Here is a 17384-nt window from a genome sequence, read left to right as displayed (position 1 = left end):
GCCCATTTCTGACACTAGACTTGCCATCTGTTCAAACTGTAAAGCTAAAACCCTTAAGAAGATGAAAGTCTTAAACCTGCTAAATATTAACGCTGAGAGCTAAGGCTCAGTCAGCATTGGGCCGGCGAGGCACTGTGTCTCTAGTGCCCAGGGAACGTGAATGCACACTGAGAGCGCAGGTGATCTGCCCAGTGTGTGCAGCTCAGTTTCCACTCAGGACCCAGAGACCCCGACAGGTCACAGCAGCCACCGGGACCAGAACGAACAGTGACCCTGTGGCTGCCCTCCAGGCTTCTCAAGGGGGCCCGATGGGAACTGCACAGCTCCTCTGCACCAAGACTCTGGGTTCCAGAAGGCCTGGGAAGGCAGACACTGACCACAAAGAATTAGACAAATGTGACGTACCGATTTCCACAGTAGCTGTCACCCAGGGGTAAGCAAGCAATGCAGGGCTTCAAGGGACTTCTCTTTCACCTTTAAACTTTTAACTGAGTTATTTCAGAGAGAGACAGGCAAGCAGGCAGGCACAGGCACACGCACAGCAGGTGGGGAAGGGAATGAGCAGCAGAGTTCTTGTCCGCTGGTTTATTCCCCAAATGCCCGCAACAGCCAGGGCTGGGCCAGGCCAAAGCAAAAACTCTGGAACTCCATCTGGGTCTCCCATGTGGGTGGCAGGGACCCAAGCACTTGAGCCATCACCTACTGCCTCCCAAGGTGTGCATCAGCAGGCAGCTGGAAGTGGGAGCTCAAACCCAGGCACATCCTATGGGACGCAGCTGCACCAAACACCCCCCACCACCTTTAAATGCAAGTTCTAATGCATGGCTGAAGTGGAAACATTTCCGCTTATACTCTCCATTAGCAAAGTGTTGGGAAGTAAGAAGAGAAAGTGATTTCTGTTCTGCTGGTCACTCATGACCACTGATGAAGAACTCTAGTTTGGGGCTTGCTGGTGAGTTGCTACTGAAGATGTAGCGGAGATGACAACTGAGGTTCAAAAGCTCTTTGGTCTTGGGGGCTAGTTATGCTCTACATGATGGTGCTATCATTCATGTTTTTCCATTAGTAAACAACGGTAGAAATAACTTTGCTAGTTATAATTAAAAACTAATTGAAAAAATTAAACAAGTAGTTTAACGGAAGTAATCAGTAAATTAGCTAAACTGTTTCTGCGGCTTCTCTGTAACTAACTTGCTTCTTAGGCATATGGGGAAGAAATAATGAGTGGACTCACTTTTGCACACTCTGATCAGCTGTGAGTGGGGCTCTGTGGCAGGGAGCACAGATCTGTACGTACTCGACGGAGCACGGATCTGTACATACTCGAGGGAGCACAGATCTGTACATACTCGAGGGAGCACGGATCTGTACGTACCCGACCGAGGAGAAAAACTGCAAGCCAGGGCATGGGACAAAGCTGAAGTGAGCCTGGTGACCCACGCAGAGAGTTCCAGTCACAAAAGTGACCCATGCCTTCTAGAGTTAAGCTCTTCACAGCAACGGTCTTGCGTTTAAAAACTACATTCCATTAAAGAAATGAAAAGAGTGTACTAAACATAATTCTCACCTGTGATTACACATAAAATATGCCAATCTTGCATAAGCGATATAATTGCAGTAAGCAGTTTTTGTAAGAAGCAAAGGAAATCTGGAGACCCATGCCAGGCAAGACTTCTGCATGCGATGGGATAATTACTGGGATCATTCACCGCTGAGCAGAGGAAACTGAATTTTCTCAAGGAAGAGTATTTTCCTAACAAAGACATATTTGTGTTACGCTGCTACTGGGCTTTGTATACATGTAGCAGAATCACGGTACCGTGAAAGAATACTGAGAGCCAGGTGTTGTACCTGCAAATCACTGTTCCAAACAGGCAGGCAGGCAACAGCAAGTCTCACTCAGCTCCTCTCTGCACAGCAGGTCCCAGGAAGGGACGGAGATGCTATCCTACATGACGCAGTCGGCTGTGTTAGCTGTCCCTGGTTTGCCATTCCAAGTCGCCCTTTCAATCATCACAGCCAACCATCAGGTCCTGCAATTTTTGCCTCCTAAGTACTACTTGATCCATATCCTCCTCTTCATCCCTACCACCCTCTCTGCTTCCTAGGCTTTACCTGGGCCATTGCGACAGCCTCCTCACTTGCTTCCCTGTTCACCTTGTCAAACAGGAAGGTTCTAGAACCAATGGTCAGTCCACTGCCTGCTTGAATGCATGTGGAAGGCTCCCAGCTCTGAGGGATCTGGAAACTAACTTAACCCTCCTGCCGCATCTCTCTCTAGATCCCAACGCAAGGTTAAAGTTCCAGAAATAGCATTTACTTTCCATGAGTATCATTGTGAATAAAATTCTCTCTCTTGGAATGAGTCTGTCCCCCAACCTGCCTCTGACTCACCCCAACTCTGCCTGTGGCCTCAGCTTCAAGAGGCACAATCTCCTCTAACAAGCTTCCTCTCATCACCTGTCCAGGCTGGGCAGACGTATTCCTCAAAACCCACCCAGGACATTCCTCTGCCAATTACCTGCCATGTTTTGTTGCCTCCCACTGTTTATCTTTGCATTCTGGTTTATCTCTGTAAAATGGGTACCTAACATATTGCCCAGCACATAGCTTGGGTATAACAAATGTTTTTCGATGAAATTCCACAGTAAAAATAATACACCAAACCAAGCCAGTATGATAGTATGATAGTATGATGTCCACCTATCCCCAATGCTCATCCTACACGTTTTCTACAGCTTACTTATCTGAAAGCTGTTGAAAGAGAAAGATTTCAATCTGCTGGTTCACTCCCTAAATGCCCATGATAGCTGTGGCTGGGCCACACCAAAGCCAAGAGCTGGGAACTCAATTTGATGCTATTGGCAGGGACCCAAATACTTCAGTCATCACCTGCTGCCTCCCAGGTACACATGAACTGGAAACTGGATTGGAGGTCAGAGGCAGGACTCGAACCCAGGCCCTCTGATATGGGAGGCAGGTGTTGACTTGACAGACAGACACCCACCTGAGCACTCTTACTTTAACAGGGGAAACACTCTCCTAGCAGATTTTCTCGCTCTCTGAACTGCCCTACTGCAGGAGTATTCTGACCACGGGAAACCGTTCCTCTGGACAGAAACATCAGTTGGGGGGCTGGCGGTTCAGCTACTCTGATTGTCAAAGTGCTCAAAAATGACACGCAGCCCCCGCCTCAAGAAGGCAATAACTACTCTGAATTGTGTGCTTATCATTACCTTGCTGTTTCCTACAGGCTGAGAACACGTATATGCATTACCAAACAACACATCTGCATACCTCTGCATATTTATAAACTCTGTAAGAATGAAATGGCACAGGGCACATTTTGTGGCTTTTTTTCACTCTCCACACTGTCACGGTGAGGCTCATCCACGGTTTTCACTGCTATATGGTGTGCACCATGACAACTACTCTCCTGCTGAGACACTGGGCTGCTTCCTGCCTTCCTCCATGGCAACAATACTGCTGAGAACATTCCAGGCAAGATGTGTCTAGCGCTGGGTACACCAGGAGGGGAGGACACATACTTTTTGCTCAGTCATAGGATAGATGCTCATTTGAAACTTCATTAGAGAATGCCAAATTGACTGCGAATATGGCTACACCAATTTACACTCTATTCTAAGATTTGTTAACTGTGCAGCTCTCTTTTTGGGAATGCCTTTTCATGTCTTTTACCGATTTTTTTCCATTGGGTTGTTATATTTTCCTATTAATTTCCATGATTTATTGATATATTCTGAAATCTATGTCTTCTATCATATGGTAACTACTTCTAGTTGTGCTTTCTGCTTAAAATCTATTATTTACTGATATTAATAAATCTGTGCTAGTTTTCCTTCCATTAAAAATTGTTCTAAATAATTTATTCTTTTATTTTCAAACTCCTTTATGTTGTTATTTTGGAGGGATAAGTCTTCTGAATAGCACATACTTGGATTTTGCTTTTTTAAATCAAATTTAACACTTTTCTATCTTTCATTAATGATTTAGTCCACTTGCATTGATTCTAAGTGCATCTAGATAACCAACGATAATGGAATTAAAAAATAAATTTTATTTGGGTGCCAAAAAATCTGAAATCATGCAAACAGATGTCTTTCAAGTTTATGGAAAAAGTTTACCGTGAGAAATTGTGCATGGGTACACAGATCTATGATCTAACTTACACTGTTGCTATGGAGAAACCCGCTGTCGGGCTATTTTTGATAACCTGTCTTTTCTTTCTGGCTGTTTTTTAACACTTTTTCTGTTGTTTTGTGGTTTTACTGTAATACATGCAGGAATAGGTATCTTACATGTGTTTCTTAAGATTTATTGAGTTCTTAAATTTCATAATTGATATCTTTCATCTATACTGGAAAATTTTTTTTAAGATTTATTTGACAGAGTTATAGAGAGGCAGAGGCAGAGAGAGAATGAGGTGCCTTCTATTCGTTGGTTCACTCTCCAAATGAACTCAATGGCAGGAGCTGGTCTGATTCGAAGCCAGGAGCTTCCTCCAGGTCTCCCACATGAGTGCAGAGGTCCAAGGACTTGGGCCATCTTGCACTGCTTTCCCAGACCACAGCAGAGAGCTGGATCAGAAGTGGAGCAGCCAGGACTCCAGGTGACAGCTTTATCCTCTGTGCCACAGCACTCAGGTTTTAAATTACTTCTTCAGGCTGGCGCCATGGCTCACTTGGCTAATCCTCCGCCTGCAGTGCCGGCACCCTGGGTTCTAGTCCCGGTTGGGGCGCTGGGTACTAGTCCCCGGTTGTTCCTCTTCCAGTCTAGCTCTCTGCTGTGGCCAGGGAGGGCAGTGGAGGATGGCCCAAGTGCTTGGGCCCTGCACCCGCATGGGAGACCAGGAGGAGCACCTGGCTCCTGGCTTTGGATCGGCGCAGTGCTGGCCCTAGCAGCCATTAGGGGAGTGAGCCAGCGGAGGGAAGACCTTTTTCTCTGTCTCTGTCTCTAACTACCTGTCAAATAAAAAAAAATTACTTCTTCAAACAACAGATTTCATACATTGCCTCTTTACTTACAGAAAAAACAATTCTGATTAAATGTGCCTTAATTCCTTTCACTCTAGTCTCTGTGCCTCACTCTCTTTATATTTTGTCTCTTTGTGCTATATTCAGGAAATTAATTCACATTCATTTCCCAATTCCTTAACTCTTGCTGAAACTATGTTTTATCAGCAATTTAATACATGCACTGCTTCTTGTTTCAATGATTACATCTCAGTTCTGGAAATTCTTTTTGGTTCCTTGTTAAGTCTGTTTGGTCATTCTTGAAAATCTCTTGTTTCTTAGTCATACTTCCAATGGCGTGCACTTTGTAGGCCCAATATATTTTGAACAAATTTCTTTAACCACACCTACTTTATATTGTCTTATAATTTTAATACATATATAACCTCTGTGGGTTTGATTATACTGTTTACTTGCGACTCATTTTTATGTTGGCTTTTCCTTTATGTTTTGTATTCCCTGAAACTTTCCTGATAGAAATTCTTAAAAAAAAAAAAGATTTATTTATGTGAGAAGTAGAGTTACAGACAGTGAGAGGGAGAGACAGAAAGGTCTTCCTTCCATTAGTTCACTCCCCAAATAGCCACAACAGCCAGAGCTATGCCGATCTGAAACCAGAAGCCAGGTGCTTCTTCCTGGTCTCCCACGCGGGTGCAGGGGCCCAAGCACTTGGGCCATCTTCTAGTGCTTTCCCAGGCCATAGGAGAGAGCTGGATTGGAAGAGGAGCAGCCAGGACTAGAACTGGTGCCCATTTGGGATGCCAGCACTGCAGGCAGAGGATTAACCTACTGCGCCACGATGCCAGCCCCAGTAAAAATTCTTAAAGCCTGAGTTAGGATGCATTCTTCCAGGGACTGACATAGTCACACAGTGGGTTAAGCTGCCTCTTGCAATGCCGGCACCCTGTACCTGAACACTGGTTTCAGTCCTGGCTCCTTCACTTCCAATCCAGCTCCCCACTAACATGCCTAGGAAGGCAGTAGATTATGTGGGAATCCAAGATGGAGTTCCTGGCTCCTGGTTTCAGCCTGGCCCGGAGTTGGCAGGTGTGGGTCACCTGAGGAGTGAACCAACAGGTGGAAGACCTCTCCGTCCACCTTTCTTTGTTGCTCTGCCTCTCAAATAAACAAACACATCTTTTTAAAACAATGCATTCATCCAGAGAAAATTCACATTTTGATTTGTCAGCCTCTGGGGGTGCTATCAATCTGGAAACTTTTCAGTTGTTGACTTGTTTCTTGGGACTGTTCCGTAGCATACATTCTGTCCTCAAATCGGTGTGTGGGCTTATTTTTTGATGAGGAATTCTCATCAGAAAAATATTTTTCCTTTCACCAAAATTGAAGGCAAAAAACAATCAATTTTCTTTAATCTGGCCCTTAGAGAGTTAACTCAATCACACTTGCGTTACTTTCTGCGGGCCTCCTGGCTTGTGACTATGACCCAGCTCAGGCCCAGCCATTCAAGGCCTTTGAGGAGTGAACCAGTGAATAGGGGCTTTCTCAGTCAGTGTTGCTCATTCTCTCTCTCTGCCTCTCAAATAAAATAACTAAAACTAAAAAAACAAGTAAGATGTGAAGTACACAAATAGGAGCTACTTACGCTGGGGGGCTATCGCCACAGTACTTTCCGATTCTCTGGGCATCGTTGACTTCCCCGCCGTTGAACACAGCCATGTAATCGTATCGGCAGTAGTTATCTCGCTCTACATCGAACTTTTCAAACTTTAATTCTATAAGCTTCAGAGAGAGCACAACATTAGAAGTGTCAAAACAGCACTGTTGACCAACTACAAATGGAATTCTCCCTCTCCCCAGGCGTGTAGGACATATTTTCTTTTGCAAAAAATGCATTCACCCTATTTAAATGATTTTTTTGCTCCATAATTCATAGTTAAAAATATTGTGGTATTCTTTTGCTCTCATTTTCAAACATTCCTAAGATAGTTTCAAACCCAGATCTACCCTGGTTATGATCTTAAATGTAGGAGCTCTGTTCACTTCTGGTTAGAAAAGTACATGGGCACTAATGAACTCTAGCAACCTGTATTATGACTAACTGGTTCTGGAGATCTGTTGTACCGCTGGCTACAGTTAACAATAACGTACTATATACTTGCAAACTGCTAAGAGTAGATCTTATATGCCATTGCCACACATACATCTACACACACAGAAGGGTAACTGTGGGAGATGATGAATATGGTAATTGGCTTGACTGTGATCATCTTTTTACAAATGTAATGTTGGGTACATCAAAACAGCACATTGTACATCATTTTTATTTGCCAACTATACCTCAATAAATCTGGGAGGGGGGAGATGACTCTAATTGGGTAACCAAGTGTGTATTGGGAGCCACCTAATGATTTCATTATGCTCTGGACGAAAACTAATAGAAATGCTTGTAAACAGTATTATCCAAGATGTCCCTGTACTAGTGCACGTCAGGGCATGGTGTATGCCTGGGGGTGAGATGAGTGGGTAGAGTTGTTCCTCCTTTGAGGGAAGGAAACTGACATTGCTATCATCCCAAAAAGGAGTGAATTTTCAGGACCAGCAACTCATGGAAGCGGGAACTGACTGCAGTGAGTTCTTGAAGTATGTATGAAATGTGCTGATACTAAACACAGGCTACTTGGGATGTGGCTGAGTTCTGGAAAGACTGCTTAGATGTACTGATAGACAAAATCAGAGTTAGAATTCCCAATTCTTACTTTGTCGCACTAGTATCAATAAGAGTGTCATAAATTATTCAAGTGAATAGGAAATTTTGATTTCATATGCAACTGAGCATTTCTTCAATAAGCATCTCTAGTATATGAATCAAAGACTATCTCCCCGAGTTCATGGCATCCAGAAGCAGGAGAACACACTCTTGCTGGGTAGCAGGTGGGCAGGAACCCTCAGTAACCTGAGGGAAGCTAATGGACAGTGATTTCTATTTGACAGTAAGCATTAATTTGCATTAGCTAAAGATGACTCAGACACAGCCATCTGAAAGAGAATGGCAATGGCAGATGGACATAAAGGTATATTTTGGTGTTAAGCATAATTGCCACACATCTACATATTCACCCACCTCTAAACAGTCAGTGCCAGTGATGGGTGACTAATAGCTTATTCATGTTGTAAATTTAAATTACTTCCTCTATGAGTCCATTGACTTCTCACTAGTAACTAATATTTTCCAGTTTATTAAAAAAAACTGGCTGAATTTTCTGTACTAAGAAATCAGTCATGTAAAAACCTTTGGAGAGAAGATTTTTCTAAAAAACAATGAATAAGAAAATAAAGGAGAAAGCCATGATTAAAAGTAGAGGCAATTTCTTGGAAGTAGAAACTTCCCACAGACTTGCATAATATTATTTTCCTATTATATTTTTCTTTGGACAGAGCTACCAGTGATTTCAAACACTGGAACAATGATTGAAAACTCAATTGGCTGAAGCCCAAAACACATTAGGAAACTAAAGTCAGACTTAAAATTTCAGGTACCAAAGGGGAGAATGATGGAAAGAGATGCTAAATTGTAATCTCAAAGAATAATTAAGTGGAAATTATTTGGTCAAATACAAATGTCATGGAGAGGAAAACAATCAATACAATTTCAAGAACTATATAATGGCTTAAGTATTTCAGAAATATAATTTAAACTACAAAATATTCAACAGATTTATAGAATCTTACATTCTTATATAAATGACTTTTTCTTAAAAAATAAAAGTTTTGGGATTATGATCAAAGCATGTGTGTGTGCACACATATGTGGTTCAAATCACTACCTGTGAGCCAGCGCCGTGGCTCAACAGGCTAATCCTCCGCCTTGCGGCACCGGCACACCGGGTTCTAGTCCCGGTCGGGGCGCTGGATCCTGTCCCGGTTGCCCCTCTTCCAGGCCAGCTCTCTGCTATGGCCCGGGAGTGCAGTGGAGGAGGCCCAAGTGCTTGGGCCCTGCACCCCATGGGAGACCAGGAGAAGCACCTGGCTTCTGTCATCAGATCAGCGCGGTGCGCCGGCCGCAGCACACCGGCTGCGGACCTTTCTCTCTGTCTCTCTCTCTCACTGTCCACTCTGCCTGTCAAAAATAAAAAAATAAAATAAAATAAAAAAACAAATCACTACCTGTATGGTATACTGGCCTCAATTTTCTGTGTTACAAGTATATGTCAAATAGCATTGTACAAGTTCTTTGAAAGAACAATCTAGGAAGCTTTTTTTTTTTTTATGTAACATTTATCTTCTAGTGTTGGGTTTTGGTCTGGATTGTAGCATTTATAATTTTTACAGTTATTTTTAAGTCACAGAGTTTCATCTATTCCTATGCCAAGTTCTATCTGCAATTAAGTTCTGAAGGTGGTATCCAGAAACAGTAAAAATTCCTACAAGTCAAGCTACTGGAAAATTTATCTCTCCCTAGTTTAAGCAGTGAATGAAGCATCTTGTGGGGAATCTGCACCAATTTTCTATTACACAACCAACAACACCCTAAAGCAGACGTCTGCTCTCTGCAGTGATGCTGTGGTCTGCTCTCACTGGCCTCACAGAAGCGAAGCTTGCAGATTCTTGATTTGGTGACTGGGGTGACTACTGTCAGGACATGGTGGGTTTGCTACGTGAGTGACAGGTGACCTACAACACACATGCACTTGGGGATTCTGATCCCCATCCCCACCCCACTCCCCCACTTAGTCACTGCTAACATCAGCCTCATAATATCTGCCACAGGGTTAAACACTCTTATGTGAGATTTGCTTACCATCTGTGTTTTAAAAGCTGTTTTGCAAATCCTAATTGTATAATAGGAAATTAAATCCATGGACTTGCAAGTCAAATAGTGAAAGGGCGACTTCAAGCTTGGTCTCACGGACAAAGACCTGTGTCCTCAGCTCTCATGAAAGCCCCACAACCCACAACCAGAGGCTTGGGGTGGGGGAGAGAGAGAGAAGTGGGCCCCTCCCATGCACGGCGGGCAAGCTTTCTTCATGTTTGCAGGGAGCCTCACCTGATTCTTCGGGGCTATGATGTGCCACACACAAGTGACTCCTGCAGGGTAATCCCGGTCGGGCCAGTTGGGGGTTTTAAAAGAGCCAGAAGGTCTTTCAAGGCGTCCTCCACAATACTGATCTCCTGAAGTTATGAAATACAGAAAAGAAGTCCCCCAAGTTTATATCCTGATATTGATTACAACGGTACAAGCACGGGAAGATTAGGAATGTAGCATGTTAGGTGATACCAAGAGGGCACTTTGAAAAGTCCAAGAAAAATGCAGTTAAAAGGTAAGTTTATTTTGGTGCAAAAAAATTTACATCCATGCAGATATGAGGGAGTATTAAAATGTGTATTATGAAAAAACTGATTGGATTTAAAAAAAAAAATGCTGTACCAAAATAAACAACCTTTTTAAAAAAATATTTACCTGTGAGACAGAGACAGAGAGCAAACTCCTCCATTAGCTCACTCCCCAGATGCCTGCAGCGGCTAAGGCAGCACTGGACCTGGCAGATGGGAGATGAAAACTCTGTCTCCCACGTGGGTGCAGGAATGCAGCTTCTTGAGCCATCATGGCTGCATCAGCCGGAAGCTGGAGTCAGGACTGGAGCAGGGTGCCCAACCCAAGCGCTCCAACGTGGACGCAGGTGTCTTAACCACTGGGTTAAAACTCCAGTCCTTAACCTTTTAGTTTCATTTTCCCACAAACTTTCTGAAGTCCCTTCCTTTAGTAAGCAAAGACAAAGGCAGCTCTTAGGCTTTTTCTTTAAAACAAAAGGGCTATACATACACAATCTGCTGCACACACAACCCCACAAACAAATGTCCTATTAGCCCGAGAGAGTGCAAGCGTAGAGTCAGAGTCGTGTCTTCTTTTCTCTTTTTCTTGGACAAGTGAAGACAAAAACCTCTGAGCATGTACTCACTTGGACAGCTTGTAGGCTCAGTAAGTCATATAGTTTTTAGGAATCCTCAAGGCACTGGCAGTTATTAAATACCCCTGGACAGGGGCCAGCGCTGTGGCACAGCGGGTAAAGCCACCGCCTGCAGTTACAGCATCCCATATGGGCGCCAGTTCCAGTCCCAGCTGCTCCACTTCTGACCCAGCTCCCTGCTAAATCCTGGGAAAGCAATGGAAGATGGCCCAAGTCCTTGGGCCCTTGCACCTACGAGAGAGACCCGGTAGAAGCTCCTGGCTTCAGCCTGGCCCAGCCCCATCTGTTGCAGCCATCTGGGGAGTGAAACAGCAGGTGGAAGATCTGACTTTTTTTTTTTAAAGCAGTTTTGGTACTATTTAATTCTTAAGGTTTATTTATTTATTTGAAAGGCAGAGAATTACAGAGAGGCAGAGGCAGAGGCAGGGAAGGGAGGGGAGGGGAGTAGAGGTGTCTTCCATCTGCTGGTTCACTCTCCAAATGGCTGCAACAGCCGATCTGAAGCCAGGAGCCTGGATCTTCTTCCAGGTCTCCCACACGGATGCAGGGACCCAAGGACTTGGGTCATCCTCTACTGCTTTCCCAGGCCATGGCAGAGAGCTGGATCAGAAGTGGGGCAGCAGGGACTCAAACCAGTGCCCATATAGGATGCTGGCAGTGCAGACGATGGCTTTACCCACTATGCCACAACACCAGCTCTTCAGTCTGTAATTTTTTTAGATGAACAATTTTTTTTGACAGGCAGAGTGGACAGTGAGAGAGACAGAGAGAAAGGTCTTCCTTTTCTGTGGGTTCACCCCCCAGTGGCCACTGCAGCTGGTGTGCTGCAGCCGGCGCACCGCGCTGATCCGAAGCCAGGAGCCAGGTGCTTCTCCTGGTCTCCCATGCGGGTGCAGGGCCCAAGGACCTGGGCCATCCTCCACTGCACTCCCGGGCCACAGCAGAGAGCTGGCCTGGAAGAGGAGCAACCGGGACAGAATCTGGCGCCCCGACCGGGACTAGAACCCGGTGTGCTGGCACCGCAAGGCGGAGGATTAGCCTATTGAGCTGAGGCACCGGCTTGAATAATTTTTTAAGACTTACTTTATTTATTTAAAAGGCAGAATTACAGAGATAAAGAGAGAAGGAAAGACAAAGAGATCTCCCATGCACTAGTTCACTCTCCAAATGGCCACAACAGCTGGGGCTAGGGCTGGGGCTGGGCCAGGCTGAAGCCAGCTTTTTCTGGGTCTCCCACATGGTAGCAGGGCCCAAGCACTTGAGTCATCTTCCACTACTTTTCCAGGCACATTAGCAGGGAGCTGATCAGAAGTGGAGCAGCCAGGACTCAAACCAGCACCCATATGGGATACCAGCATTGCAGGTGGCAGTTTAACCCACTATGCCACAGCACAAGCCCCTAAAATAAATTTAAAAAAATCTTTTTCATTTCCTGATAATTATGATACTAGTTTTTCCTGAATTTATTGGCCATTCATATCTTCCTTCGTGAAACATCTGTTCAAGTGTTTGTCCATTTCTATATTCAGTGGGATTTTTATCTTTTTATCAGAGTTATATGAGTTCCTTGAATACCCTGAATATAAGTCCTTTATAATATGTGTTCTAGTTATTAGATATTTCTCTCACTTACAGGTTGTCTATCTGTATTTCTAACAATGTATTTTTATCAACACTAGTTTTGTTTTTTTTTTAAATGAAGTTTGCATAGTACATGTTTTCTGTCCCTTTACTTTCAACCTATTTTGGTCTTTGTATTTCAAGTGCTTTCTTATAGACAACATACAGTTGGGTCCTGCTCCTTAATGCAATCTCACAATAACTATCTTCTACTTAGAGTAGTGATCCTTTATCACATTTGCTGATATGCTTGGATTTAGTCTGCCATTTATTATTGTTTCCCATTTGTCTCACCTTTCTTTTGTTCTCTCTCTTTCTGCCACCTTTGTGGCAGATGGATTCTAGTATTCTAATTTTAGCAACTCTATATTAATCTCACAGCTTTTTGCTGTAATTCTTGCATTGTAATAGGTGCTCTAGGGATTACAGTATGCATCTTTAATTTATCGCAATCCACTTAGCGTTAACGATGTGCTTCTCCATATAGTGTACTTGCATGTACGTGTATAAGCACAACACTATAGTTCCACTCACCTCTCCATCCTCTGACTGTCAAACATGTTACATGATACAGTAGATACATGTTAATGATATAGTGCATATTCTACAATACACTGCAAAGTAGGTTTTTCCACAATAATTTTGAGAAAAATAAGAAAAGCAAAATGAAACAATATATTTACTATTTCCAGTGATCATGCTTCCTCTGTTACCTTCATGTGACCCCTAATGAGATATTTCTTTCAACCTGAAGAACTTCCTTCCACAGCTCTTGTGGTGCAAGTATGAAAATGCCTTTCAGATATTTGTAGTGCCTATCTGAAGTGCTTTCATTTTCGTTTTTGGAGACTGGCTATAGAATCTGCTTAACGGTTTTATTTCAGCACTTTAAAAATGCTGTGATACTTCCTTTGGGCTGCCCTTGCGTACAAAGCCATCCAATCAGGCTACTGTGCTTCCATATGTGGCTGGTTTTAACCGATTTAAGATTTTCTTTTTCTTTGCATTTCTGTAATTTAATTATGAGGTAACTACGTATGCTTCATTTTTATTTATCCTGTTTAGAGTCTGTTGATCTTTGTGGTTCTGCAAATTGACTTTCCTCTCAACCTGGATAGAGCCAAGTCATTATTTCTGGAAATAGGTTTCTGCACTATGGTCATTCTTCTGGGATGAAAATTCCAGCTACGTCAGGCCACCTGCTGTTGTCTCACTGGTCTCTGAGGTGCTTTGGTTCAGCTGCTTTCCTCCTAGTTATGAGTATGGATAATTTCTACTCAGGTTTACTGTCTCTTCTTTTAGCTATGTCTAATTTACTGGCAGGTCCATCAGGTAAATTATTCAATTTCAAATTCTGTATCTCTTAGCCCTGGAACTACCACTTTATTTAATAAGCTTTGAGTAGCTTGTTTCTCATCTGTTTATTATCCATATATTTCCCTTTTAAATCCTACCAAAAAAACTTATAATAATTGCTTTAAAGTGCTTTTCTGCTAACTGCAATACCTGCATTATCACGGGTCAACATTTCCTGACTTTGCTTCTTGACTATGGACACACGTTGCCCTTTTCATTACTCGACTGGCATCGTGAGTGAGACATTCTAGTCTGGACTGTGCTGAGTTCCTGCGATAAACGATTAGTGTTCTGGGAGGCATTTAACTTGGCTAGACTCACACTCCAAGTCTGTCTCCCTGGCAGTGGGCAGCAGCTGTACTCTCTGTCCAATGCTTTCATCTTGCAGCTGATGCTTTTGTGCTGAGCCAACTGGGCTCCCCCCCCATTGTAGAGTTCAGCTGTCAGACAAAGATTTGCATAGCTAGATATATAAAAATCATTTCAATTTTCTGTAGTTTCCAGCCAGGATTTCCTCTCAAACATCCTGGCTGCTCTGTCTGACCTCTGACATCTCCAGCCAGGAATGCTGCAAGGCAGCCACAGCCCGGCGTGGATTAGGGAGTACCTTCCAGGGGGAGGTGAAAACTTAAAAATCTTGCCCGCTGAAGTCATCTTTCAAGGGTTTCTACCATTGGGAGCTCACAAGTAAACATGTGACACGATATGAAAACATCCTAAGACATGGCACGGCATTAAATAAAAAGCTGTGAAATAATATGAGTGTATGATCTCATTTTTTTTTTCTGTAAAAGCTATTTTAGAAGCACATAAGCAAATGTGGGCACACACAGAAACATACAGCAATCACTGGCCATGGGTATTTCCAGACAGTGTACTGCAGTGGAGGATGGGGTGTCTGAGGTCTCCGCGTGTGTACTTCTATCAAGCCTCACATTTCCACTCCACAAACTTCTACACTGGAAGTTTTACAAGAATGTGTGGATTTTTTTTTTCTGAAGACTAATTTTTTTCTAATGGTCTCTTGATGGTTTGGGGACATCCACCAGCTAATTTTTTTTTTAATGGTCTCTTGATGGTTTGGGAACCTCCACCAGCTCTCTGGTTGAAAGAACCTGCTCTTAGGCTTTGGATTAAAGGAGCAAATATTTATATGTCTATATAGTGTGACGAGAGCAGTGCCGGACACCCAGCAGGTGTTCAGGAACCGTGATCCATCACTGTTGTGACTGCCATTATGTGGCTACCATACCTCTTTCATTTGGTTCGGCGGCAGAGAACATGGCCATGAAGCCATTGCCTGCCGTGTTGGCATCGGAGATCATCTGCACCATCATCTTGTTGCCACTGGACACGAGGGCTCCCGGCCGGAACGTGCCGCAGAAGCGCCCGATGCGCTGGCCGTTGGCGTGGCCGTTGTACACATCCACAAAGTCATAGCGGCACAGGTTGTCGCTCTCCAGGTCTATGAACCTGAAGTTCAGAACAACGACCTTCCCTTCGGGGACCTGCCAGGAAAAGCACCCATTAGAAACGGTCATGAAAGTGATGCCTGTGGCATTCACATCCTGCCAGTCATTAGGTAACGATCCCACGATGATGCTTTTTCTCTTCTAAAATCTGAACCATGCCAGTGAAGTCTGCAGGCACACTGCACTCCAACTAAAACCCAAGTATGTACTCTCTTCTCACAAATTCCATAATCTTCTAGGGTACACAATCTTATTCCTTAAGAGTTTATCTCTGGGGCCGGTGCTGTGGCACAGCAGGTTAAAGTCCCAGCCTGCAGCACGGGCATCCCATATGGGCATCGGTCTGAATCCCAGCTTCTCCACTTCCGATCCAGCTCTCTGCTAATGCGCCTGGGAAAGCAGTGGGGGACAGACCAAGTCCTGGGCCCCTGCACCCACGTGGGAGACCTGGAAGAAGCTCTTGGCTTCGGATTGGCTCAGCTCCGGCCATTGGGGCTATTTGGAGAGTGAACCATCAAATGGAAGACCTCCCTCGCTCTCTACCTAATTCTTTCAAATAAATAAAAATCTTTTTAAAAAAGTTTACCTCTACTAAGCTGTAAAATATGGCATAAGCTTTATTAATTGATAGACCACTGCTTACAAATATGGCCAGTTCTGATTGTACCTTAGTACATTTTTGCACATCTTAAAACACCATGTGACACCCAGAGCTGTTGCTTGGCTAAGAAGTACTTGGAATATTTCGAACAACAAATACAATAAAAAAATCTCAAAACATACACTGTTTTTTTAAAATATTTATTTATTTATTTGAAAGTCAGTGTTACACATACTCACACATACACACACAGAGGGGGGGAGGAGAGAAAGGGTCTTCCATCCAATGGTTCATGCAATGGCCAGAGCTGCACTGATCCGAAGCCAGGAGCTTCTTCCAGGTCTCCCATGTGGGTACAGGGGCCCAAGGACTTGGGTCACCCTCTACTGCTATCCCAGGCCATAGCAGAGAGCTGGATTGGAAGAGGAGCAGCCAGGAATAGAACCGGTGCCCATATGAGATGCTGGCGCTTCAGGCCAGGGTGTTAACCCGCTGTGCCACAGCGCCAGCCCCTACACTGTTTTGATGAAGTTCAAATGAAGGGTGTACCTGGCAACTGTATAATTCATTTACAAATAATTCACTTTGGGTCCTAAAAAATCTGCATCAAATATTTATACTGCTTAAATTAACTGAATAATTGTTGAATCATCTCTTCTCAAAGTACTTGAGTTTTTGTTTTCCAGATGAAAGCTTACATACCAAGCAGCCGCAAAACACAATGCACTAATGATTTAAAAACTGAGATTTTGCTTTTACATAAGATTTTCTTCACCATAATATCACAATGGGAGCCGGTGCTATGGCACAGTGGGTTAAAGCCCTGGCCTGAAGCACCGGCATCCATATGGGCACTCGTTCTAATCCCAGCTGCCCCACCTCCGATCCAGCTCTCTGCTATGGCCTGGGAAAGCAGTAGAAGACCAGCCAAGTCCTTGGGCCCCTGCATCCATGTGGGAGACCTGAGGAAGCCCCTGGCTCCTGCCTTTGGATCGGTGCAGCTCTGACCGTTGTGGCCATCTGGGGAGTGAACCAGCGAATGGAAGACCTCTCTCTCTCCGCCTCTCTGTAACTCTCTTTCAAATAAATAAAACAAATCTTAAAAAAATATATCACAACGAATTATGACAAAGAAGAAAGTGGAAGACAATCACAAAATTTGCAAGAAAAGAGGCAGACTGCCCCAGGGCCTGTGGATGGCTGTCTCAGGGAGGGGAAGGGCCGGCACAGCCCTGTTTCTTTGGCAAGTTCTTGGTTGTCAGACACTACTTAGCAAATTCTGTTGATTCTTTCCTACAGTCAGTGTATAAATGGAGTGCTGGCCTTGGAGACTCATTCCCAAAGGAATAAATCAGTCATTCCCAAAAGTTGTTTA

The 17384-nt window shown here is 43.9% G+C and overlaps 1 protein-coding gene across 1 annotated transcript in view; it reads right to left on the bottom strand.

The window, feature by feature from the left end:
* PCOLCE2 (procollagen C-endopeptidase enhancer 2) overlaps positions 1 to 17384 on the bottom strand; it is an 83046-nt gene that overhangs the window by 11974 nt on the left and 53688 nt on the right. Inside the window, exons 3-5 of the mRNA XM_062178731.1 lie at positions 15189 to 15444; positions 10039 to 10163; positions 6637 to 6773 (exon numbers count right to left, since the gene is read on the bottom strand). Of these exons, the coding sequence (XP_062034715.1) occupies positions 6637 to 6773; positions 10039 to 10163; positions 15189 to 15444 (518 nt within the window). The remainder of the gene's footprint in view (positions 1 to 6636; positions 6774 to 10038; positions 10164 to 15188; positions 15445 to 17384) is intronic.

This window comes from Lepus europaeus, chromosome 2 (assembly GCF_033115175.1).
Source record: "Lepus europaeus isolate LE1 chromosome 2, mLepTim1.pri, whole genome shotgun sequence".
Taxonomy (NCBI): Eukaryota; Metazoa; Chordata; class Mammalia; order Lagomorpha; family Leporidae; genus Lepus; species Lepus europaeus.
The sequence above is the reverse complement of the archived record's forward strand: the minus strand, read 5'-3'. Positions and strand labels throughout refer to the sequence as shown.